General features: G+C 42.7%; 3 protein-coding genes across 4 annotated transcripts in view; all 3 read left to right on the top strand.

The window, feature by feature from the left end:
• Nucleotides 1-25530, top strand: part of LOC108425725 (C-C chemokine receptor type 5-like) — a 33383-nt gene extending 7853 nt beyond the window's left edge. Inside the window, exon 4 of the transcript XR_005129627.1 lies at nt 24990-25530. The gene's annotated coding sequence lies outside the window, so the exon portion shown is untranslated. The remainder of the gene's footprint in view (nt 1-24989) is intronic.
• LOC108425695 (vegetative cell wall protein gp1-like) lies at nt 86-5096 on the top strand. The gene is made up of 4 exons (XM_017694573.2): nt 86-336; nt 452-918; nt 2414-2435; nt 4927-5096. The coding sequence occupies exons 1-4, from the start codon at nt 204-206 to the stop codon at nt 5094-5096; spliced, it is 792 nt and encodes a 263-aa protein (XP_017550062.2). The 5' UTR covers nt 86-203.
• On the top strand, nt 4943-25530 carry LOC108425694 (C-C chemokine receptor type 4-like). Of its 2 annotated transcripts, XM_017694572.2 has the most exons (3): nt 4943-5354; nt 7141-7330; nt 23642-25530. In XM_017694572.2, exons 2-3 carry the CDS (start codon nt 7312-7314, stop codon nt 24664-24666), a joined length of 1044 nt encoding a protein of 347 aa, XP_017550061.2. In that variant the 5' UTR covers nt 4943-5354; nt 7141-7311; the 3' UTR covers nt 24667-25530. The 2 variants fall into 2 exon arrangements, with proteins under 2 accessions (XP_017550061.2, XP_037390233.1); XM_037534336.1 differs by lacking the exons at nt 4943-5354; nt 7141-7330 and adding an exon at nt 17343-17473.
• Nucleotides 25531-26551: the final 1021 nt, after the last annotated feature.

Raw genomic sequence — 26551 nt, 5'->3', positions numbered from 1 at the left:
AAGACTGCTGGGATAGGCTCCAGCATCCCCCCGCGACCCTGACGGAGAAGCGGCTTAGAAAATGGATGGATGGATGGATGGATGGAAAACTCTCTCATCTCCGCACATGCATCCGCCTCCTCACTCCCAGGCGTTACAGAAAGACCAACCAACAGAGGACACAGCGAATAAGCGACATACTGGGATGTGGCTGTTTCATTGGGATGAAGCTCCAGCTGTTTCTACACAGCCCGAGTTACCCACATCCCAACGCCGCCAAGCCAGTGAGAGCATCTCGTTGGTCCCGTAAGAAGATGAAGGACTATCCCGTCCTCGATTTGGACGACGAGAGCTCAGGTAAGAGCCTTGGGTCCACTCAACACTGCAGGGAGGAGTGACCTTCAGCATAAGTTGAGGTGAGATGAAAGGACATACAGATAACCCTTACTTTGGTACTCGGTTTGTTCTCAAGCACCACCGCGAGCTTCCTGTAGCTCAAGTGAGCCTTGGGAACGGCAGAGAGGGTCCCATTTCTGTGTGTTGGAGCAGCTGTGCCCACCCCGTGGCATTCCTGATCCCATGGCTGCACCCCATGGCAAGCCTGATCCCGTGGCCGCACCCCGTGGCACTCCCGCGCCTCCAGACCCGCCTTCCGTCACCGCACCTTCGGACCTGCCTGCCTCCGTGGGCGTTGTTGCAGGCTCGCCTGCCTCCGTGGGCGTTGTTGCAGGTTCGCCTGCCTCCGTGGGTGTTGTTGCAGGCTCACCTGCCTCCATGGACGTCACATTTCCTTTGTTCCTGCCCGTCCCGCCCTTGCCTGTGTCAGTTGCTCCCTATGGGTCTCCTGTTCCTCTCATGTCTGCTATTCCCTGTGGGCCTCCTGTTTCTCCTGTGTCTGTTGCTCCCCATGGGCCTCCTGTTTCTCCTGTTTCTGCCTCTGTGTCCCCTGTTTTTTCTTTTCCTTTGTTTTTGCCTTCCTCTGTTCCTGTTGTGGTTCCTGTTCCTGTGTCTCCTTCTGTTTCTGTCCCGTGTCAGTTTCTGTCTGTGTGTCAGTTTCAGGGCCTATGTCCATCTTGGTTCCTGTTCCCCTCTCGTTTGAAAGATCTGTCTTGCGTTCTTGTGTCCCTCGTCCTGTTGTGCGTCCAGTCGTCTCTTGTTCGGCGTTGTTTTCTGTTGTGCCTCCTTGTCCTCCCTCCCGGCCCATTGTTCGTCCTCAGTCTGCTCGTGTGTCTTCTGTTCCTGTGTCTGAGGCTATGTCTTCTGTTTCTGTGCCAGTTTCAGTTTCTGTGCCTGTTTTGGCTTCTGTGCCCGTTGTTCCTGCTTCTGTACCCGTTTCTGTGCCTGCTTCTGTGCCTTTGGTCTCTGCTCCCATTTCTGTTTCTGTGCCTTCTGGTCCTGTTCCGTGTCTGGTGTCTGCTCCTGTGCCTGTTCCATTCTCTGTTCCTCGTGTTCCGTGTTCTGTCCTTGGTTAGTTATGTCCATTTTTGGTCCCTTGTGTCTGTTTTTGGTTTTGTTCAGTTTTTTCAGGGGGGGTGGTGGCACTGTCACGATTGGCCCCTCCCAGTCATATTATCCATGTGCTTTTTGTTTACTTTTTGATAGTCCACATGCTTCTTTATCTTGATATCCCTAGTCCTTCCCACTTGTTGGACTGTCATGACCACGACCCTGGATTTGTCCAAAATAAAACTCTTATTTCTCATAAACTCTTAAAGCTTATTTCCGCACATGCGTCTGCCTCCTTGCTCCCAGGCGTTACAACCCCAGGGGTCGGCAACCCAAATATTAGGAGCCATTTTGTCCTTTAAGCAAACATTTTACCTCCATTTAACCATCATGGCTGTAAATATGTCTCAGTATACAATGATGTACTTGTATAGACTAAAAATATAATATAAATGAAAACACAGACTCACTTTGCTCTGCTTTAAGCTTTAGTTCAGCTATAGCCACTTTTCTTATATCACTGGCAGGAAACCTTTCTGCAAAAGTAGAATAGATTCTTTAAAATGTCTTTAAATGTTCAATTTTATTTACGAGGCTGAAGTCAACTTCTTATTCATCTGCTTCTTGTTCGAATTTCTTGAAAATTTGAATTCGAGTTGGCTTTTTGGTGCTTTAAAGCTTCTCATTGCAGATAACCATTTCTGCAAATCATATTCATGCCAATATCCAAAACTGCTATCAATGTTTGTAGTTGCAGTTATGTATTATAAAACTGGTTAAAAACCTGTTAGAAGCATTAGGAAAGAAAATAAGGGGTACCTACCACACGAACCCATCTGTTGTGTCACTTTTAGGTTTCAGCTTCATTTTATGGTGGCAAGTTCTGCATTTTACTTTTCTTCTCAACAGCTCCTTTTCTGTAGCCATTTAATTAACCTGGATATCTTCTTTTTACTTTTTCATACTTTTTTTATTCAATGTTTTCTAGCTTTCAACTACGAATGGCACAGGTACACCATGAGTCGAAATGAAAACATAATACGAGTCCTACATGATGTTAAGATCTATGGCGTACCTTCAGAATGGTGACATTTGCAAGTTGAGACAACAGTAAAGAAGTATAAGATCCACTGGAGCTTCATGTTGAGTGTCCAGAGAAGAGCTTGACTTGACCTTAACCAGATAGCAGGTTGCACACAAACTAAAACGCTAAAGAAGTCAGTGACAGTATTTGAAAATTCGACCATAGCCTGAGGAGGAAATTGAGGGGAAGGGACTGAGGGCGAGAGCATGCAGAGTTAGTTAGAGACATAATGCTAGCTAGCTAGAGTACGTTAAGTTAATGAGCATGGAGGAGAAGACGGTAGCATTACTTAAAAGCACAAGAAAACATATGCCAGTGCCTCACAGATATCGCGTAGAAGAGACAATTGGTAAGCACCACAGAAATGAGGTTATATAAAAACACTATACTTAGTGAACTTTCTGGTATTAGCTAACGTTATATGTTTGCCAGCCTTAGCCAGCTAGCTTAGCTAGCTAGCCAGCTTAACCGATGTGCAGCGCTCATCTAGCGCTAGTCTAGCTGTCCTTAGCTAAGATGTTCTAAGATGTATAAAATACACTGACCAGCAAGCTAGCTAACGCTAGCTAGTATTTTATGAATGTAGTAAAAGCAATGAAAACCAGTCATAGATCTACAATGTTAAGGTTGTAGCTTTCTAGCTTCTACAAATGTGAGATTTTTGCCTTCTCTAGGTTATGTACCTAGCTAGGTTAGCAAGGCGCTTCATGTGTTAACACGATGTGAAGTTTCATTACATTATATTCCCATTTATTACTGTGAGAGGACTGATGTCTGTTCTCTTTTTAACACTTTTATTCACTCCTGCAGAGAAAAAGACAGAAGAACAAGGTGTATACAAATATCTGTATAGTTGAATGTGTTTGTAGAATGTGCAAAGTAAACTTAACCCTTTTCATTATGTCAAAACAAGGACAATTATGAACTGAGTATCAGAAATTACAGTGTAAACGGCAGCACGGCTCGTCTTCAATCTGCCCAAGTTCAGCCACGTCACCCCCCTGCTGAGCCCCCTTCACTGGCTCCCTGTAGCTGCTCGCATCAGATTTAAAACCCTAATGCTGGCCTTTAAAGCCAAAAATGGACCAGCCCCTGCCTTCTTGATGGCAATGGTTAATCTCAAACTGTACCACGAGCCATTCGAGCTTCAAGTACAGTTCAGCTTGACCCACCATCCTTCCAGGCGCGTGGAAGACAAGCGTGGAGAATGTTCTCTGTACTGGCACCCAAGTGGTGGAATGAACTCCCACTGGCTGTCTGTACAGCAGACTCTCTTGCTGTCTTCAAACGCAGACTGAAGACACATCTCTTTATACAGCACTTAAATGGGCAGTGAATTAAGTGTTGTTTGCAATATATTGTGCTGCACTTTATTGTATGGCACTGTGTATTGTAGTTTACTGTATTGTATCTGGGTATCTACAGTGACTTTTGTATCTAGCAGTATCTGAGCTCAGGACTATTTTTCTCTCTAACCTATTCAAAACTAGCAAAGATCTCTAGATAGACAAAGCACGTCTTGTAGGTCGCTCTGGATAAGAGCGTCTGCTAAATGCTGTAAATGTAAATGTAAAATGTAAACGTAGACCAAATACATTGTAAATATGCATTGTTCAGAATAGCCACCATAACAGACCTAAGTTAACCACAATACTTTCTGACCAGTTAGTGTGAGTAACTTTATATCTAATTGAATTCATATTTTTTGGAATTTTTGGATATATGGACATATATTTATGATATGTATATATTATATTTGGATATACAACAGAGACACAGACCACACACATGCTCATGCCCTCCAATGGCTTCTCTAGCCTGAGGCCAGAGGACAGGTTTAGCATGCATGATTTGAGCCCTGGTGATCTCTGCTTGTTCCTTGATGGCTGGTTTGGAGTCAGACGTAGTCTCAGGTACTCTGCCCACCTATAGACGGACAGATAATTATATTCTTGCATTTTCAAATAATCTTATATCTAATAGTGCTTTTTTCTAAACTACAATTTCTCTTTTGCACAGATGCACCAATCTTAAAAGTAGCTCTACGAAGGGCCGGGCAAGAAATCAAGAGTTTGAAGGAGTAAATAGTCTGCCTTGATGAGGACAGAAATTTCCTCTGGGAGACACTCAGAGAAAAACGACAAAACTGGAGGACAACGCAGCCAAAGTTGGACTGAAACTGAACGGACAGAAATGCTAAGTCAACAGTAGGAGTGATGACAAGCTGAAGGCTGGCGGACAAGAAGTGGAAGAAGTAGAAAGCTTCGCTTATCAAGGCGCAAATGTCACCAAGGATGGAGGAGGCGCACAGATGAAGCGGCTATCAAACATCTGGCAAGCTGGAAACATCAGCAGAAAAACAAAAGCATCCCTTTTTAAGAGTCTGGTGCTATCGATACTACTTTACGGGTGTGAAGCCTGGAAACTGACCAAGGGAGATGAAGAGAAATTGGATATCTTCCAGACCAAGTGTCTGAGAAGGATACTCAGAATCAGATGGCAGCAGCATGTATCCAACAGAAAGGTGCTAGAGATGGCAGGAGTGGAGAAGATCAGCAAGGAGGTTAGAAGAAGGAGATGGAACTAGATTGGGCATGTGCTGAGATGGGACAGGAATGATGACTGCGCTGTTGCCCTCGAGTGGACACCAGAAGGAAAACAGGCCGCCCGAAAACAACTTGGCGGAGAATGGTGGAGGCAGAGAGGAACGGGGCAGGCTGGAGCACGTGGAATTCAGCACGTCGTGCAGCTGCAGACCGAACCAAGTGGAGGAGCGATGTTCAAGCCTTGTGTGCCTCCTGGCACAGAGAGAATTAAAGAAGAAAAGAAAAGATACTCAGAGATGGTAAGACGGGTTAGTTCTCAAAGCAGGATTTCTCTGTATGCTGGATAATTTAAGCCAAAACTTAAGAATTGTCCAGTAGGACTCCTTACCTCTGCTCCTACTGGACAGTCTTGGAAGCACTGCTTAGAGGAATAGTTTTTTGTGGATATTATTCTGTTAGTTTTATATCTTCTGATTTTGGGTATTCAGATAAGAAGTTAATTGTTATTTCAACATAAAACTACAATCCTGTTTCCACATAAGCCTCTGTGCAGAATGTAAATAGAAACAGAATGCATTGATGTGCAAATAATTTAAACCCTATTTTTAATTGAAAATAGTACAAAGACAGCATATCAAATATAGTTTTTTTAAAGATGTTGCTGAAACCTAAAGATATTGCTTAAACCTTGTATCTACAAAATGGTGACTTTACAGGAGAAGGAAAAACGTGCAGTACTTTTAATGTAAGTCAAAGGAACCAGAATTTTTTCCAGAGGAATTTTGGACTGTTTCATTTGGTCCAATCACCATGAAATTTACACACAATGTATATGACAAGGTATTTTCAAATTATGTCAAAAACTGAAAAACAATAAAAATGGAGATACGTTTTGTCCCGACAGCAGCATTATGCCCTTTTCTCAATTTTATGCCAGCAACACAAGTCAAAAAAGTTGGGACATGGGCATGTTTACTACTGTGTTTCATCACTTTATCAACATGCTGTAAGCATATGGGAGCTGAGAAGCACAGTTACTGTAGATTTGAATGTAAAATGTTTGCCCATTTTTGCTTTATGTAGAATTTCAGCTGCTCATGAGTTCGGGCCCCCCTTAATCATGTGTATAATTTCATAATGTGGCCAACATTTTTTAGTGGGTGACAGGTCTTGACTGAAGGCAGGCCAGTTTAGTACCCAGAATCTTTTACGATGGAGCCATGCTGTTATGTTGTAATGTCTTAGATGCTGGCTTCTGACCTGTGGTCTGGTAACAAGCCTGATGGTTCCTCTCCTCTTTAGTTTTAACTTGCATTTGTGATGCAGTGATGAACTGTTTTCACAGACGGTGGTTTTTGGAAGTGTTTCTGAGCCCATGCAGTAATTTCCTCTATAGAATCATGTCTGTTTTTAATACAGTGCCATCTGAGGGCCCAAAGATCACAGTCGACCAGTATTGTTTTTTTTTTTTAACTTATCCCTTGCCTACAGAGATTTCTCTAGATTTCTGAATGTTTTAATGATATTACATACCATTGATGATGAAGTCCCAGAGTTCTTTGCCATTTTACATTGAGAAATTTTTGCACTGTTTTTTATATTTTTAGTTGTTGCACTAGTTTTTTTCTTCTAAAAGACTCAACCTCTTTGGGATACACTTTTTTATACCCAACCATGTTATGGACCTGTTCCAATTAGCCTAGTTGTGAGATGTTCTGCTCAGTATTTTTTTTTCATGTTACACAAATTTGTCAATCTTTTGTTGCCCTGTCCCAACAAAGAAATGTGTTCCTGGCATCATTCAAAACAGGCATATCTTTTTTTTAAACAAAAACAATAACATTTCTAAGTTTCAGCATTTTATTTCTTGTCTTTGTAATATTCTCAATTAATTATAGGGATTAAATGATCTGCAAAGCATTTAATTGTTTTTCTTTAAATTTTGCACAGCATCACAACTTTTTTGGAAATGGGGCCATACAACTAGTAGAATCTTCAAGGCTACTGTAATCATACATTACAGGGACCTTGGGGTTTAGTTAAATACAACTAAGATGTACATTTATTTTATTTTGCTTGTTACAGCTCTGAAGGGTGACACTACAAGATCATCAGTGCCAGATGAACAGATGCCAGTGGCCAGGTCTTCAGCACATTTGAGAGACAAGTGGAATACAGAGGACTCTGAAGATTCAGATTCCTCACCTGCAAGGAAAAAAAAAGCAAACAAAGAAGAAGTCCAAGAAAGCCAAGAAAATGGGAAGACACATAAGAGGTATGTTATGAACACTAAACAGGCACTGTCAGGAAAAGGTACTGTACAGGGACATTTTTGTCCCCCAAGGTACAAACACTTGGTCTTGGTCTTGGTCTTATTTAAAGCCTTAAAGTCTGATTGTATACCTCAGTAACTCAATTTCTTAAAATGAAAGGTGCATATTTTTTAAAAATTATTTTAAAAATAAATTTAAAAGCATAGGTTTAGGACAGGCTGTGTGGAGTCAGTGCATCTTAAAAACATAATACTCTCAGAATATACACTCTCAGAAAAAAAGTATGAAACATAATTATATGATAAACCATTGAAATTTATATTAATATAAAACTTTTGCACAATTGGACCTTAAACCACTTTTACATTGTTTGTACCTTGATGAACAAAAATGTACCGACACAGAACCTTTATTTCTGACAGTGTAGTACAAGTATAGTCCCTAATTAAAGGTACTGAAGATATAACTTTAAAGGGGAGGCTGACAGCGTAGTACATTTTCTGTGAATACAGCTGTGTCAATTGTGTGTTGTTACACACTGTTGGCATTTAAATATATATATATAATTTTCAAATAAAACCATTCTGGATGCTTTAAATAAACCTGTAGATTAACATTGACATATTCTGGATGTCCCTGCACTTTCAATAAGAACCATATTTTAAAACTGAAGTAAAATTAAGAGGTTCTTTTGCTGACATTGTAAAAATATGCATTTTTCACATGCTGTATTTTGAAAAGCTTTGTGTGGATCAAGCCACAGTAACTTTTAAAAGTAAAAAAATTGTTGAAGACTTCACTCAGACCATTTAAAGCCATACTCCAACTGGCTTTGCTATCATTTCATTACATGAAACTAGTCATGGAGTCCATACTGGACATACTGGACGAGAAGCACTGGCTCCGCTCTAATTCATCCCAAAGGTGTTCTATCAGGTTGAGGTCAGGACTCTGTGCAGGCCAGTCAAGTTCTTCCACACCAAACTCACTCATCCATGTCTTTATGGACCTTGCGTTGTGCACTGGTGCGCAGTCATGTTGGAACAGGAAGGGGCCGTCCCCAAACTGTTCCCACAAAGTTGGAAGAAAAAAAAATCTCTTGGTCTGCTGAAGCATTAAGAGTTCCTCCTGAACTACTTGCAGTATTTTGAAATAACTAAGCATTAAGCATTAACTAACTAACCATTAAGAGTTCCTGGAACTAATGTAGTTCCAGACCACTTGCCTTACTTCCAGAATCAGTGTTGTCTGATGGGCAAATACCCAGGGAGCAGTGGTGGAGTAGAGCTCTTACTGCCTTCACACACTCTGCCCACCTTGTTGTGTTAAGCTTACTAAGTTTTTTGGAAGTAGCTGAACAGGGTTCTCCATTCACTGTCATCAACTCCCGCTGAGTTTGAGTGAAGGCGTCCTCTCATTTTCCAGTAGCTGTCATGAATCCACTTCTTTCTTGGGTTCTCTGTTCAATGGCATCTCAAACTAGTGAACAGAATCCTGTACAGCCAAATTCAGAGAGTACGCTGTGCAATGGACAACTATACCATTTGCTCAGCAATGATGTGTGCTTGGTCTCCACCGGTGCAGCCAATCATGTTGGTATCTACATCATAGCACTGGCCCCCTAGATTTGAGAGTTCTAGACCTTTCATGCATGAATTGTGACATGAACCAGGATTTTTTTCTCCCAAATGGCTTTATTCTATTTTTGTGCTGAAAAACCTACTGAACTGCTTTATTTTTATTTTAAATGTATTCATGAGAGTGATTCATGTGTTTACTCAGGTGGTCAGCATAAATTTGAATTACAAGTGACATTGCAATAGCCCAATGACCAATCATTTTTTAAAAACAAGTAAAATGAGAATTTAATGCTGTAGAACAAATGTTATGCCATCACATTTGAACACGTACTGGTCTGGCTAGGAAAGAAAACATGAACTGTAGTCCTCTACCATGTGTGTTTTCCAAAAACAAACAATGATGTGCAAAACAAAATGAAGTCTTCAGAAACATTTAAGACAAAATAAAAAAAAACATGTTCTTCTCTTCAGTGTTCTTGATTTGTACATCAAGTCTACGTATGATGATGGAAGGTAACAAAGCAGCCGGGGCTCAAAGGCACAAGACGCTGCATGCAGACATGCTTGTTTTTTTCATGTGCATGCAGCATCATGGCATCTGCATGCATTTTTTTTCCCAGGCCTAAATCTGATTTCACGGGGTGCCATGGATACTGCTCTGTGCTTCAAAGGAAAACATTAACAACTTTTGTAAATGGATTGTTTTACATGCATTTGGTCAGGTTTCGAATTTTTTTTATTATATATTTATAAAACCCTGCAGGCAAATGGGTTTTATGGCACTTTGTGCCATGCCTAATAATGCACTTGCGATCAAATCACTGTAATGCGCAGCATCTTGTGGTAATTTTCTTAATTTCCTGTGACAAGTGATGAATAATGAATTATTTCCCTAAATTGAAAGAATGAAAAAGTAAATGAGGAGCTCCATGTGCCAGAAAACAAGTCACCAAAACTTGATTGGATGGTGTAAGTCTTGTTCATTTTGGCCTAATACTGCTTCGGTTGTTAGGTCAGTGGAAATGCAGTGTATGTAATTGGTTAGTAATTGAATCTAATTGGTCAGTAATCTGTTCTAAGACTTATTCTTTTTTAAACTGTGCAACAGACTTTGTGTGTTAAAATCAAGTTCAGTTCCAAGAATTCCTCAGATGCATAACATGAGTTGATGCCTCTTTGAGAGATGATATCAGCCATAGCTTCAAATTTCCTGGTAATTACTGTCTGAATCAGACAGGCTGGCACACACGTCCACGCCTCACAATCTACAAAGCACTCTTACACTTACAAATACCTCATCAGCCCTCAAACTACCCAAACCCCAATTATAAAAAATATATGCATGTACATTTTGCTTGAAATATTCTAACACCGTAACTAACTAGATCTTACACTCATCAACTCACTGCAGTCTTCTTCCACATGTTCATCACTAACTGCACTCCTGCTCTTCATCTTCATCACTAACGCACTGCAGACCTGTTCCTCATCTTCTACACTAACTCACTGCATACCCGCTCCTCATCATGATCACTAACTCACTGCACTTCTGCTTCTCGTCAGTAACAGTAAATCGTCAGTAACAGTAAATCATTGCATTCCTGCTCCTCATCTTCATCACTAAATCACTTGCCTTGTTCCTCATCTTCATCACTTAACGACTGTATCCCCACTGAAGAATTTCAAACCCTTCAGAAATCCAGGGGACCAGCCTGTTGTCCATACAGTAGAGTTTATTGTTGCGCACAGGTACCAGACACCTAGCCAGCCCATAAGACGTTGGGCTAACGCAGTTATATAGCTGGACTGATGCCAAGATTAGACCCAGCTCATACAGAACAAGTAACAGGTGTGACAAACACGACCACCAGGAATGTTCTAAATACAGTCACAGTACAGGCACACACCATACAGAATATGTAACACAGATATAGCACAATTCAAAACAATAAATTCCCCCTTAGAACATACTATGAAAGATATGTTCTCACAAGCTTGATCTATTGTTTTCGCTTCCAGAGAAATATGGCCAGTATTTCCCTCTTTCTTCACGTCCTAAAGACGGGTCTCTTCCCTTCAGTCCGTATACAGACAAATTGGGAAAATGGCGTGGTTCGTTGTTTATAAGGAACGCCTACGATGAAGTTTAGTCATTAAGCACCAAAGTAATTTGAGGCAACTGTAGTATGAAATGAAGCAGTATCTGTAGTTATTTGGGACATAGATACAGCAATAAGTATTGAGAATGTGAGATACCCCTCCTTTTTCTAAAGTTAGCAGATCTATTACCTTCCCATTTTCCAGCACTACTTCCCGGAAAGCATGGAGTTCATCATTTACTGATCGGAGAGCTTCACTAGTCTCATTGGCTAGGTTCTGTGTGGAATAAGCCAAATAATTTATCTTCCGTAAGGTATCTACAATACCTCCAAATGGAAATATACCCCACCCTACTGTCTGTGCTATACTAGACCAGGGGTCCTTTATAACATGACCATTCCATGTCTGTATACCACCTAGGGTGACACCAAGCTCTCTTTTTCATTCGATGTAAAGGTCCATGAGATTGTAATGTGGCCCATGGATCGGTAATATCCATGAACTGTAATAGGGGGCATGACTACAGCCATCTAACAGGAACCGCACCATGAATCAGATGGAAGTGAAGCATAAGCCTTATTTAAAGAAACCCAATAATACTCCAAAGGAAGAGGTTCACGCATCCAAACACCACATGGGTTGGTATTTGTGGTGGTAACATGTTTACACCAAATTGTGCCATTCATAGAGAAGGCAGAGATTGAAATAGAACATGTACAGTTCCCCAGAAAAATGTCCTCTGGATAACAGGGCTTATTAATACATACCCAGCCTGGGGATGCCCTCACAGGAATAGCATCTGCTAGTCCATAGTTCCAGCTAGTTTTATCCTGATAATCATGTGCTATAGTTAAATTTGGATAAACCATATAGTTGTAATTGTATGTTGGGGTTTTCCCCGGTGGACAAGAGGGTAGCTTCCCTACGCCTTCGGGTTGGGGAACGGGTCCTGACTGTTGTCTGTGCTTATGCACCGAACAGCAGTTCAGAATACCCAGCCTTCATAGAGTCCTTGGAAGGGGTGCTTGAAAGTGCTCCTCCTGGAGACTCGATTGTCCTACTGGGGGACGCTCACGTGGGCAACGACAGTAAGACCTGGAGGGGTGTGATTGGGAGGAATGGCCTCTCTGATCTGAACCCAAGTGGTGTTCAGTTTTTGGACTTCTGTGCAAACCACAGTTTGTCCATAACGAACATCATGGTTGAACACAAGGATGTCCATAAGTGCACATGGCACCAGGACACCCTAGGCCGCAGTTCAATGATTGACTTTGTAGTCGTGTCAGCAGACTTGCGGCCATGTGTACTGGAAACTCGGGTAAAGAGAGGAGCTGAGCTGTCAACTGATCACCACCTGGTGGTGAGTTGGATCAGGTGGTGGGGGAAGATGCCAGTCAGACTAGGCAAACCCTAACTTATAGTGAGGGTTTGCTGGGAACGTCTGGCAGAAGAACCTGTCAGATTGATCTTCAACTCACACCTCCGTCAGAACTTTGACCAGATATCGGGGGAGGTGGGGGACATTGACTCAGAATGGGCCATGTTCCGCTCCTCCATTGTTGAAGCGGCTGACTGTAGCTGTGGTCGCAAGGTAGTTGGTGCCTGTCGGGGACGGTAATCCTCGAACCCGTTGGTGGACACCCCAGGTGAGAGATGCCGTCAAACTGAAGAAGGAGTCCTACCGGACATGGTTGGCCTGTAGGACACCAGAGGCAGCTGGCAGGTATCGACAGGCCAAGCGATCTGTGGCTTCAGTGGTGGCCAAGGCAAAAACCCAGGTGTGGGAAGAGTTCGGTGAGGCCTTGGAAAGTGACTTTAAGTCGGCTCCGAAAAGATTCTGGCAAACCGTCAGGCGACTCAGAAGGGGAAAGCAGTGTGCCACTAGCACTGTATATAGTGGAGATGGTGTGCTGCTGACTTCGACTGAAGACGTCATTGGGCGGTGGAAGGAATACTTTGAGGACCTTCTCAATCCCACCAACACGTTCTCCAGTGAGGAGACAGAGTCTGGGGACACGGGAATAGGCTTGTCCATTACTGAGGCCGAAGTCGCTAAGGTAGTTAAAAAGCTCCTTGGCGGCAGGGCTGCAGGGGTGGATGAGATCCGTCCCGAGTTCCTCAAGGCTCTGGATGTTGTGGGGCTGTCTTGGCTGACACGCCTTTTCAACATTGCGTGGACATCGGGGGTGGTGCCACTGGATTGGCAGACTGGGGTGGTGGTGCCTCTTTTTAAAAAGGGGGACTGGAGGGTGTGTTCCAACTACAGGGGAATCACACTCCTCAGCCTCCCTGGTAAGGTCTATGCAGGGGTACTGGAGAAGAGAGTCCGGCTTATAGTCGAACCTCGGATTCAGGAGGAGCAGTGCGGGTTCCGCCCTGGTCGTGGAACACGTGACCAACTCTTTACCCTCTCCAGGATTCTGGAGGGTTCATGGGAGTTTGCCCAACCAGTCCACATGTGCTTTGTGGATTTGGAGAAGGCATTTGACTGTGTTCCCCGGGGTATTCTGTGGGAGGTGCTTCGGGAGTACGGGGTACATGGCTCTTTGCTACGAGCCATTCAGGCCCTGTACAAACAAAGCAGGAGTTTGGTTCGCATGGCCGGCAGTAAGTCAGACTTTTTCCCAGTGAGAGTTGGACTCCGTCAGGGCTGCCCTTTGTCACCGATTCTATTCATAATTTTTATGGATAGAATTTCTAGGCGCAGTCAGGGGATGGAGGGTGTCCGGTTTGGTGACCTCAGGGTCACATCGCTTCTGTTTGCAGATGATGTGGTCCTATTGGGGACATCAGGCTGCGAACTTCAGCTTTCACTGGATCGGTTTGCAGCCGAGTGTGAAGCGGCCGGGATGAGGATCAGTACCTCCAAATCCGAGGCCATGGTTCTCACGCGGGAAAGGGTGGAGAGCCCCCTCTGGGTCGGGGATGAGCTCTTGCCTCAAGTGGAGGAGTTTAAGTATCTCGGGGTCTTGTTCACGAGTGATGGTACAAGGGAGCGGGAGATTGACAGGCGGATTGGTGCTGGGTCAGCAGTAATGCGGGCTCTTTACCGGTCTGTTGTGGTAAAGAAAGAGCTGAGCCATAAGGCAAGGCTCTCGATTTACTGGTCGATCTACGTTCCCACCCTCACCTATGGTCATGAGCTTTGGGTAATGACCGAAAGAACGAGATCGCGAATACAAGCGGCCGAAATGAGTTTCCTCCGCAGGGTGGCTGGACTCTCCCTTAGAGAAATGGGTGAGAAGTTCGGTCATCCGGGAGGGACTCGGAGTAGAGCCGCTACTTCACGTCGAGAGGAGCCAGTTGAGGTGGTTCGGGCATCTTGTTAGGATGCCTCCTGGACGCCTCCCTTGGGAGGTGTCGCAGGCAAGTCCACTGGGGAGGAGACCCCGGGGAAGACCCAGGACACGCTGGCGTGACTATATCGCCCAGCTGGCCTGGGAGCGCCTCGGAATCCCTCCCAGGGAGCTAGTGGAAGTGGCTGGGGAAAGGGAGGTCTGGGCTTCATTGCTCAGGATGCTGCCCCCGCGACCCGAACCCCGGAGAAGCAGAAGATGATGGATGGATGGATGGATGGATGGATGGCATATAGTTGTAATCTGTACTTTCAACTTTAATAGTATAATGCCAGCCAACAGTCCGGGAGCTATCAGCGTTTGGATTGTAACAGGCAGCTCTATTTGAGCCAAGACATCTAACCATAGGCAATGGCCAGTTATCTTCACCATCTATTATCATTTGCGCAATTGTTCTCATGGTTTCAGGAGTGGAATGGTCTGTACATAAAGCTTGTTGTCACGATTGGCCCCTCCCAGTCCTGTCCATGTGTTCATGTTTTGGTTTAGCCCCCTCGTTTCATGACTCCGCCCCTGATTGTCTCCACCTGTCCCTTGTTTTCCCTGTGTATTTGAGCCCTGTGTTTGCCTCTTGTGTTTGCTGGTCAAAATGCTGTGTTGGATGTTCTGTTTCTTCTGTTTTATTGTGGTTTATGTCATGTCTGCCCCCCCGATCTATCCGTGTTGACCCTGGACTGTCCCTGATTCTGGATTTGCCCATAATAAATCTCGCTTGTCTCCGCACATGCGTCCACCTCCTCGCTCCCAGTTACACTTGTACAGAAACATTAGAAATTGAAACCACATAATAGGGGTGATGTAAGGCATCACCTCCTTAGGTATTATTTTGTTCCCACAAGATGGCTTGTGCACAAACCATGTTGTGGTCACAAACATCCTCCATGATGCCTGCAAAAGCTGTCATCAGAATATTAATGACAACTACACCTTACATTCTTCTTACGTCCCTTTCTTTGTTACAAAAGTCTTTTATTATGCAGCTTGTCATAGTGGTAGCCGTCTTCACTTCCTGAATATAAGGAGACAATGCAGATGTTTCCAAACAGCTCCAGGGCAGCATCAGGGAATCTATATAGATGTCAGTTCATCGATCACCATTTACGAACGCGTCTGATGTCCTGTTCCTTCGTCACTGTCCCCGTTCTGCTCTGGCATGTTCTACAACAAAACACATAGACACAGCACATAGACACAACTTTCCCTACCTAACCTGGGTCCTGGCCTCTGGATGGAGTAGGGGAGCGCTAGTCACAAAGGGCAACTAGGGAATCTTCACTCTGAGGGTCACCCCATGATTTCTACATATCATAGGTCTTCCTCAGAGCATCTCCCAACCAGTGTCACCCATTTATCCCTGTGCTAGGCATCACCATCAGGTGGTGCTACCACATTGGCATGGCTTACAAGGATGCTCTGATATGGACCTTCCCACTTTGACCCTAATTGAGTGGTATACACCTTAACAATTACTCACAATATAGTATCAGTAACCGGTGTGACAAACACGACCATACAGGGATATACAAGTATAGACAGAAAAATGTTCTAAATACAGTCACAGTACAGGCCCACACAGTACAGACTATGTAACACAGATATAGCACAATTCAAAACAATGAATTCCTTCACCACTGTTCATCTTCATCACTGACTCACAGCATTCCTGCTCTTTATCTTCGTCAATAAATCACTGTCTTTATCACTAACTCACTTTACTGCTGCTCCTCATCTTCATTACTTAATGATTGTATTCCCACTCATCTTCATCAATTAATGACTGCATTTCTGCTCCTCATCTTCATCACTAACTCCATAGGTGAGGTAATAAGATGTGTGGGGGAATCAACTGTTTGGCAAGAGAAAAGAACAAAAACATGGCATCAACATAAACAACAAACAGCTTCGTTTGTGATTCATTTCTGAATCACGTACCAAATACACTACCACGCCTTTTTCATCTCGTATAACCTGAAACCCCTGTAAAACCAAACATTTCAAACAGCTGTTGTGCTTTGCTGGTCACGCTAAGCTGCTTTTTTGATGAAGCGGCCACAGCATTTTCTCCTACAGCTCTCTAGAGTCTTGTATGAAACACACTCCTATGGTATTTTTCCAAACAACACTGAAGGACCCAGCTAACCTCCTTCAAACCAAATCGCCTCCTACCCTGCCAACACACCCCCAAAGGAAAAAAGACTCAAATCACCAGAACATAAACTTCACACTTCCTCAGTATTTCAAGTATTTCTGCAGACTGTACCAAACAAAGCCAGTTAATGGATGTAATAATGACCATATTTCAGCGACATGCATGAATCAGCGCGACTCCTGCAGCAGTCCTGTGTTGCGGTTTATCCAATTACATGCATGAATGCAAACAACAGAGACTATTCACCATTTCTGCTCTGTGTAGTGAAGCAACATTACAAATGAACCCATTAAATGGCCAGGGCCTGCGGGTGGGCTCAAACTTTTATTACACACGTCTTTCAGTTAAGAACAGCTCTGCCAGTTTGCAATGAAACCCCTGTAGTTAGTGAATACTAAGCTTTAGTATGTAAGAAGCTGGGAGTGTTTCAAATTATTCTCTCTGTTACAGGTTCAAAACAGATGTTCCTCATTGAGTCTGTAAGGAAACGTTAAGCTTATTAAGAACAGTCTTTATATTTTGTTACTTCAGTGAAGTTATAGTTCATTTCATTTACCTTAGAAAGACAGGATTCTATTCTGTAGACGTATTTTTACAGTATTATCTCACAAACAATAGTCAATGGCTTTGAAAATCAAGATAGCATGTCAGCTGAACGGGGGTGCCTATTCTTCACATACAAGAAAAGGATTTGAAAATGAGGGCTATGTATAATGACCGAAAGAATGAGATAGCGAATACAAGCAGCCGAAATGAGTTTCCTCCGCAGGGTGTCTGGACTCTCCCTTAGAGATCTGAGTGAGAAGTTCGGTCATCCGGGAGGGACCGCCTCAGGAAATTACAGCTCAGTCTCTCCACATGTTGTAAAGCTGCACAGAGCTCTGCCTCCCTGATTTGACTGTTAGTGCTCAGACTTATGAATGACCATGACCGGGAATCATACGTTCAACACAACGGCGAGTAAGTATAAATGGATGTTTTTCAGTTCTGATTATCTAGTTCAGTGTAAAGAAACTTACCTCTTATTAACTCTTACTTCTTTACAGTGGGGTGCAATGTCTCAAATTTAGCCATGTTCACCATGCTTGGCTTTAAAGTAAAGCTTTATCGTAAAAGGCAGTGTCAGGCAGGGTGTACCCATTTCATGTAACAGCTTTAAAAAGAGTTGATGAGCTGGATCGAGCGTATTGAGGCAGGTAACCATGCAGTGCTTTGGATCCTCAGGAGAGGAAATTAAAAGCACTGTTTGTCGGAGTTTGAGGAATGACAACGAACCTGAAACAAGCAATATTTTACTAGGAACAAAAAGGGGATAATGCCTTAACTGTTCTGGAATTATGTCAGTTATGTCCCACACTTATCTGGAGTAGATGCACGCTTTATAGAAGGTTTGGTGTTTTTTTTTTTGCTTTGTCACTTTGTCTGATCCCACCTTGACATCTCTCTATCTGGTTGTTCTCCGTCGGAGCTCCACGAGTGTGCTAGAACAGTGACACACACACACGGGTGCATCAATGATCAGAGACCCTCATTTACTTACAGAAGCAGATGTGGCTGAAAGTTGGCCAGCGCAGAGATAATCACGATTTCTAAGAAGAAAATGCAGATGAGCTGAGATGTGGGGGGGTTGCAGGAAACCACAGCTGAGCAAGACGTTGCTACCAAGAAATGTCCTAGGAGATCAAGACGTTCTCTTCTGCCATGCAGACATATGATGATTAATTTAATGAGCTTGGTGTCCTTTCATTCCCTTCTTTTGTTCCATTGGAACAACACTTTTTAAAAGGAGTGTCCACCACCAGGGCTGGGCGTAAAACCTGCAACAAGGCCCAATCAGTACAGGAAAAGTCCAAGCCTACCCAAATTTCGTTTTGGTGCAGGGTATTCACACTCCCAGGTGGATTTGAGCATGCTCAGGCATTTAAGGCAACTAACTTGTGACTAGTGAAAAGATGCAGCACAAAAATAAAGTAGAACAATGAGCACAAGAGCAGAGAGCACAAAATACAAAAATGAACGCAGTCAAAATTGAAACAAAAGAACAATCAGCAGACCCATTGCCAGTGCATTCATGAGAGCGATTAGAAACTTGTTCGGACAACAGAGGGACAGATGGCAAAGGTAGAAGATCTTTCAACAGAGCGTTGGATTAAAGATGGAACACAAGGTGTAACGCCACTCAAACATAAGCAACAAAGCAAAGTCATTTAAAATGTTTGCTCATGCAGAAATGTGCAGCCTGTTTGCAACTTTGCACTGCGGGACAGGCAGCGTAGGTTGCTAGGAGAGAGGTTACTAGCACGTAATCCCATATCCATCATGGATAGAGATGACAGTATACCTGGACTGCAGTCTTCATCAGATGGGGTCCATTTAGAACGATTCACCCCTCTTAGTTACAGGGAGGGGCCGCATATCAGCTACCGAGAAACTGACAGTGAGAGAAGTAGAGAAGTCAATCTATTTGGATGCCTCCTTTTATTCTACTAGCATGTATCCATTGCAGATGTTCATTAGTGAAAACAACTGTTCTTGTTTCTGCAGTGCTTCACCAACTTTCCTGGAAAGCAAACCTTTGACTAGTACCTTGTTGCCTGGTTTAAACGGGTGTGGGAACGAAACAGCAACATTAGCTTGTATGTTGGTTAACGTGTAGATCAGGGCGGCTGTGTAATCTGACATAATTTTGTCCATGTCGCCACTGATCATCGGAGCAGGTTAACCTCACACTTACGGTGTTGGAAACCTGGAATACAGTATCTTATGTTAGGATTATCAGTCACCCCTCTTCGTGCGACGTGAAATACTATGAAAGTGTTGCACGAGGAAAGGCAAACAAGATTTTGGCAGTGCTATGCAAACCTCAGAACAGGTCACAATGCCATCAGAATGCTTAATACAATAGTCCTTATCTACCTGTGAGGCATTTCATATGATAGTAATGTGAATAAGGCTAGGATCAGTAGACAATGGATGAGAGAAAACTGAGAAAGACCAATTTTGTTGACTAATGTATGGACATTGTGGGCCATTCTAGAAAAACACCATCTGCTCCCTCTGCCGAACTAGGGGACTTGTGGCCCATAACTTTGACAATAAGCCAGTCTTTGACAATGCAAGCTTTTCATCGGGAATCAGTGTGGAGTGAGAGACTGGTTTCCCATCAGCTCTAAGAAACCCGCACTGGGACCAGTTGCTCCCGTAATTGTGAGCCACACCCTAAGACACATCCGCTGTCAGTCAGGATGCTGATGTCATGATCTTTAGAGTACATGCCCTGAAGAGGGCCACTAGTTCTGCTGCCTGTGCCGACTGATGAGGAAATCAGTGTGCTTCAATTACCAAATTAGGAAGCTGACATACATCATAACCACATAAAAATGCACCATCACAGGGCTTAGTCAAGCAACAGGTCTCATGTGGCCACCATGCTGCTGAGACAGCACACCTGCAGTGACCCCGAAATGTTCATGCATGTACATATGAAACGACTGTGTGTAGTCTGGCAGACCCAGAGCTGGACAGGGTCACAGGTCTGTTTCAGTGCTAAGAAGGCCTTTTCCATTTCTGTGGTCCATTCAATCATGTCAAAATCTTGTCATAATAAGAGCAATGAGGAACCCATGCACAGCAGTAATTGATCAAACACTGAAAAGACATCATGCTTTCTTTGTGGATGGAGGCGTAAATTCTCTTTTGAGAGTCTACAGCTTCCATTTGACAAAGTGAAACCGAGATAGGATCCTGAGGTTTTACAGTACTGCAGCTTGTGAAGAGCAGCTTTGAAACCACATGCAGCTAAATACTGAAGCAGATGCACAGAGCCAGCCTTGCACATGGCCTCATCCTTCGCTGTCAGTAGCAGGTCATCAACATACTGTAACACAGTACAGGCAAAATATGGATATGGCGGCAGGAAAACAACAGGAGAATCCAGACATCTACAACAATGAAATGTGTGTGTTAATGGAAATCTATTACCAATGGCAAAATTGGCCCAGGTGGGATGACAACTTAATTTACCTGCTGTAAATCTTGTGTAAATCTCCGACTTCTACCACGCACCTGTGAACAGGATTTATTGGCGTGTTATATAGAAATTATATGGAAATGTTGTTTCAATGATCCTACCTTGTATCACCCCAATTCGTTCCTCCTTTTCTCTAGACCTCACATGTCAAACACAAGGCCCACAGGCCAGGTGCATACTTTATATAAACAATGGCCGGTTTGCTTTAAAGCACAATACTTATAAAGAACATTAATTTCCCTATTCACTCCCACAGACTGAGTCATTGCACCGGACACTGGCCCATTATATTCATTACCACTAATTGAAGAAAATGTCTTAGAAAGCACTGTCAAATTAGGAGCATCTTCAACAATGTGGGGTGCATTCTGTGGGCAGCCGTATGCAGTCATCGGGTTCCAGACAACAGGTTGTCTGGTGTGTGTTTTAGGGCTCTCCGTTGGGGTCTAAAATGTTTTTTGAGATTGACTTTCATCAGAGCATTTTTTCCTACATACTGTCATCAAACGTCCCTCTTTTCCATGAAAATGACATGCCCCCTGCCTCTTCTGCTGATTGTCCCTAGCACCTGAGATACGATCACTCCATAATCTGGACCTGAGAGCTGGGAGTATCGAGTCATTTTCACCAGTGAATCAGCGTATATGTGTGGTTGGCATGGGGATAGAATACTGGCAACAATCTGTTTATTAAAGTTAGATTAGGTGCTCTGAGCGTTACCACATTGCCAGTAATAGAAAAAGATGCAGCCGTATTCTACGGCTATGAATTACAGTCTGTCATGTCCTCTGCATCTGAGTTAGAGTCAGGGTGAAAGAAGAATTAGTGCTGGTTTCATTCTGCGAGTTAATCGACCTTGAAGTCATTAGCAGCCTCGTATGCCAGAGGAGGAACTGAGGGGAGCAGATAAGTTGGATTCTTTGAAGTTAATACATGAATACTTGACTTAGTCTTTTTGTTAACCCTCATTGCACTTTATGGGGTGACATATTTATGCCATTCAATTTTCAGTTCACTCCATGCCACCAGACAATGATCCATATATTGAGTGGCTTGCGTTATTCTTTTGCTTTCTGCAAATCAACTTGTCTCCTGCCTTTTAAAAGTCGCTCATATAAAAGATGCTCAGCTGCATCATTAGTTTTTGGTATATATTGTCAGTGGCCAAATATTTACAACCCCCAGGGACCCATGAAGGCATTAATTCACACTTGGCAAATATATTGACAAATGAAGTGGTATTGTTGTTTACTAGTAGCAAATAGGAAAACATCCTATGTCTGCAGATGTCAGCAGCCAGGGGACACTATGGTAGCACAATGATATGAGGCCTGGTTGTTCATGCGGCCACAGCTATACCAGTAGTTCACCAGCCAGTTATGCAGTTTCAGTTTCTTTTGATATAATAAATTGCCAGAAGCTGCGGAAACACAGGGTTGCCCCCATTGCTATTTGCAGAACCCACAGAATCATTATCCTTCCCAGCTGACTCGAATGTTTCTCGTATCAATTTGCAAAATTTACACCAGTCATTTATTAGTAGATCTTACAGCCCTATTTCCAAAAAAGTTGTGATGCTGTGCAAAATGCTGATAAAAACAGAATGTAATTATGTGAAAATCATTTAAACCCCATATTTTATTAAAATAGTACAATGACGATTTTTTCTTTGAAAACATATTTGCCTGTTTTGCATTTGATATCAGCAATAAAAAGTTTATGTTTACCACTGTGTTGTATCACCTCTTATGTTAGCACCACTCTAAGCGTTTGGGAACCAAGATGTTTTTCTGTTCTTGCATGATATAAGATTTCAGCTGCTCAACATTTCGAGGTCACCTGTGTTATGTTTTTCATTTCAGGATACAACAAATGTAATTTTTTTGTGGGTGAGAGGTTTAGCACCAGGACTCTTTCAATATTGTATCATGCTGTTCTAATACTTGCAGAATGTGGTTTGGCATCATTTTGCTGAAACAAGCAAGACCTTTCCTGAAAAAAGATAATCTGGATGGCAACGTATGCTACTCCTAAGTAGATCATGATTTCCAAAATCAAATTTTGATTTGTTAGACCAAAGGGCACTTTTACATTTTGCCTCAGTCCGTCTTAAACGAGCTCAGGCCCAGAGAAGGCGGCGGTGTTTCTGGATTCTGTTTATGTGTGGTTTCTTCATTGCATTTTAACTTGCATTTGTAGATGCACTAACAAGCTGTGTGGACAGACAGTGGTTATCAGAAAAGTTCCTGAGCCCATGCAATGATTTCCACTACAGAATTGTGTCTGTTTTTAATGCAGTGCCGCCTGAGGTCCTGATGATCACAGTCAGACAATATTGGTTTTCGGCCTTGTCCCTCGCATAGAGATTTTTCCAGATTCTTTGAGTCTTTTAATGATATGATATACTGTAGATGATGAAATAAATTGTTGCATTCTTTCACAGAGTAGTGAACTCCTCCTTCCTTTACTTCTGAAAGACTCTGGGATGCTCGTTTTATACCCAATCCCATTATTGACCTGCTGCTAATTAATCTAATTAACTGTGAGATGTTCCACCAGTTGTTTTTTTAGCATTACATAGCTTTACCAGTCTTTTGTTGCCTTGTACTACATAAGCTAGGTAGTTTTTGCAGTATATCCATTTCAGTGTAATAAGGCTTTGGATTTATCCTGAGATAGATGGTCCCATAAATAGGCCTAAGTATCATTGAAAGAGCACGATGAAAGAATGTTGATAGACAATGATGTAAATCTGGAATAATCACAGGCAAATACAATCCAATATTCTCACATAAAAATAGGTTCTTCAGGTAACACATAAAACAATGTGTAGCCTGAAGAACTTCCTATACTTTCAATGTGTTCCCTGAAGAACTTCCTATACTTTCGATGTGTTCCCTGAAGAACTTCCTATACTTTCAATTCAGAACACAGATGCACAGAACTATTTATTTCCTTCCAAAAAACATTGATAAATATTCATTGTTCATCCAAATCTTTCTTGGGTGGTTATATTTTGTGAAAAGAAAACTTAACAAAAAATGTAAATATATATACTTGTGTGATGATGAGATTTTTTCTGTTTGTTTTCTAAACAGCAGTCGGTTTTGGCTATTTTAATGTGGGCGATTTCACACCCTGCAGCAATAACTACGTAAGGGACTTCAGTCAAGTCTTCCTCCCAACACTCTACAGCACGGTCTTCATCGTGGGCTTAATTGGAAATGGCCTGGTGTTGTGTGTCCTTGTGAAATACTACCAGAAATCAAACATGATGGACATGTGCCTCTTGAACTTGGCGCTGTCTGACCTGCTGTTTCTCATATCTCTGCCGTTCTGGGCCCACTATGCTGCCACCGACATGTGGATCTTTGGGAGTTCCATGTGCCAAGCTGTGACTGCATTTTACATGCTAGGCTTCTACGGCAGCATCTTCTTCATGCTCCTCATGACGGTGGATCGTTACCTTGTCACTGTCCATGTCCATACCTCCCTTTTATTTAAGCGCCAGTCAGTGAGCGTGGGCATAGCCTTGGTCTCGTTTGTCTGGGGCCTCAGCCTGGGCGCTTCTCTCCCAACCATCATATTCACTCAAGGGGGGAATGAGTCAAATGGATCGTGCATGCCGAAATATCCTAACAAAACATGGAGGTTGGTCAGCTACATGGAGCTGAACATCCTTGGCCTGATCCTCCCCCTCACCGTCATGGGGATTTGCTACTCTCAGATCATCCCCACTTTGGCTGCTATGAAGTCTAAGAAGAAGCACAGAGCCATCAAGCTCATACTGGCCTTGATCATAGTTTTCTTTCTCTTCTGGACACCCTACAATGTGGTCATATTCATGTACTTTCTTCATCACCTAGAATACATGGAAAGCTGCGAATGGCTGCATGACCTGGGCCTGGCCATGCAGTGGACTGAAACCATCGCCTTCAGTCACTGCTGCCTCAACCCCATCATCTATGCCTTTATGGGGCAGAGGTTCAGGACATTAGTCATAAAGACTTTGAAAGAGTGGTTTCCAATTTGCTTCAGCCGGTGCAGAACACTTCACATCCAGCTGACAGATAAGAGGAGCTCCACGTATTCCACGCGTTCCACAGAAATGACATTTGTGTAGCTGCAGTGGCCTCTCAGTAATACGGCTTAATCAAAAGCTTGACTCTTATGCTCATTATTCTAGTATTAATCATAAGGCTTTTAAATACCATGTATCCAGTGACTGAATGTAAAACCATAAGGTGTATGTTTCATTTCAACCTTTCAATAATATGCTTATAAACAGTTATTCAATATGTATAACAATCTTGAACAATTCAAATTACTATTATATCCTATAAATGTACTACTATCTATGTACTACTAGCTATGTGGACGAATTACGCTGAACTTAAATCAACTTTCATCCAGGGTTTCATCCTTTCATGAATGTAAAACCATAAGGTGTATGTTTCATTTCAACCTTTCAATAATATGCTTATAAACAGTTATTCAATATGTATAACAATCTTGAACAATTCAAATTACTATTATATCCTATAAATGTACTACTATCTATGTACTACTAGCTATGTGGACGAATTACGCTGAACTTAAATCAACTTTCATCCAGGGTTGTTTTAGCAACTGGACTGTTAGAATTTGCAGTGATATGGGACTTCTGGCTAGTGGAGTGTAGAAGCTCGCTTTGCTTCGTGAACAGAAAATGAGCTAAACTGATGTGTGAGCTCTCCTATTGGTCCATTCATCATTAAATTCAATACTATCCTCTTTTCACATTTCAGATTATGTCGAACAATATATATCAACAAAAATGGAGAAACATGTTTATTTTGTGATGTGAAAGTAACTTACTGTATGTTTATTGTGCTTTCTTTGGTGTATTCTATGCTGTTAATACCCTGGTTGGTTAATGGATGAATAATAAAGCATCTGGCTGATTTTCACCTGTGGAGCTAAAATAAATAAATAAATCTGTTATCAGGCTTTTCTTTTCTTCTTTGCCACTTGCATGTTGCTATCAGCTTCACAATATGCAGGTCCAGTCCAGGCCTATAAACAAGCATGTAAACACGTTCTTGGTTTGTACATCAAGTCTATGTATGATGGAAGTTAGCAGAGCAGCCAGGGCTCAAAGGCACAAGACATGCTTTTATTTTTCCTTTCATGTGCATGCAGCATCATGGCATCTGCATGATTTTTTTTTTTGCTTCAGTGAGCTGAGTCCAGTGGTTTCCAGGCCCAAATCTGATTTCAGGGGGTGCCTTGGAAACTGCTCTGTGCTTCAAAGCAGGTGGGGTCCCACTAGGTCTTCCTCTTTTGCATGTCTCAACAGTGAACCAGCCCTAATTAGCAAAGAAGATCCTTTTTTTCCAGGCATTCGTGACAACCACATCCAAAAAATGAAACAAGACTCGGATGTACCACCATTGGTTTTAGCGCCTATGGAGATACTTTGAGATGCACTGATCCATGAGGTCTAGTCCTCCCATGTGCTTATTGTACAGACATACTGCAAATGGCCTCGGGATGTTGATCATGGATTTTTCCTTCTTGCTCCGTCTTTGGGTTGCATCCTCTGGGGACTGACCAGCGCAGGATGACATCATGTGGATCACTGAACTGTGTAACCATGTTGTGACCGAGGTGTTTTCAGCTGTGAACCCATAGATGCCCTGTCTTTGCAGTGTCTGAAGGAGTGGAATGGTAAGAAACTGTCAAAGTCATTTTGTAATTCTTCTGTATGTCATCACAGAGACAGAAAACTACATCTATGCACATTCCCAGTGAAATGTTCTGAAGGACGTCCTATCACAGGCTGCCTTTGAGTGCCAGAAAAAAGGGATGATACCTTTTACCTGTTTTGGTTGTTTGGTTTCAACCCTCATGTGTTTATCTACTTTGACGTTTGCCTGAGCCCATGTATCTTGTTTAACTGCTCTGTTTATGACCTAGTGTTGTGTGAACCCTGTTCCTTTGGTGAATTTTCATAAACCTTCCAGTTT

Source organism: Pygocentrus nattereri, chromosome 25, assembly GCF_015220715.1.
Source record: "Pygocentrus nattereri isolate fPygNat1 chromosome 25, fPygNat1.pri, whole genome shotgun sequence".
Taxonomy (NCBI): domain Eukaryota; kingdom Metazoa; phylum Chordata; class Actinopteri; order Characiformes; family Serrasalmidae; genus Pygocentrus; species Pygocentrus nattereri.
The sequence above is the reverse complement of the archived record's forward strand: the minus strand, read 5'-3'. Positions and strand labels throughout refer to the sequence as shown.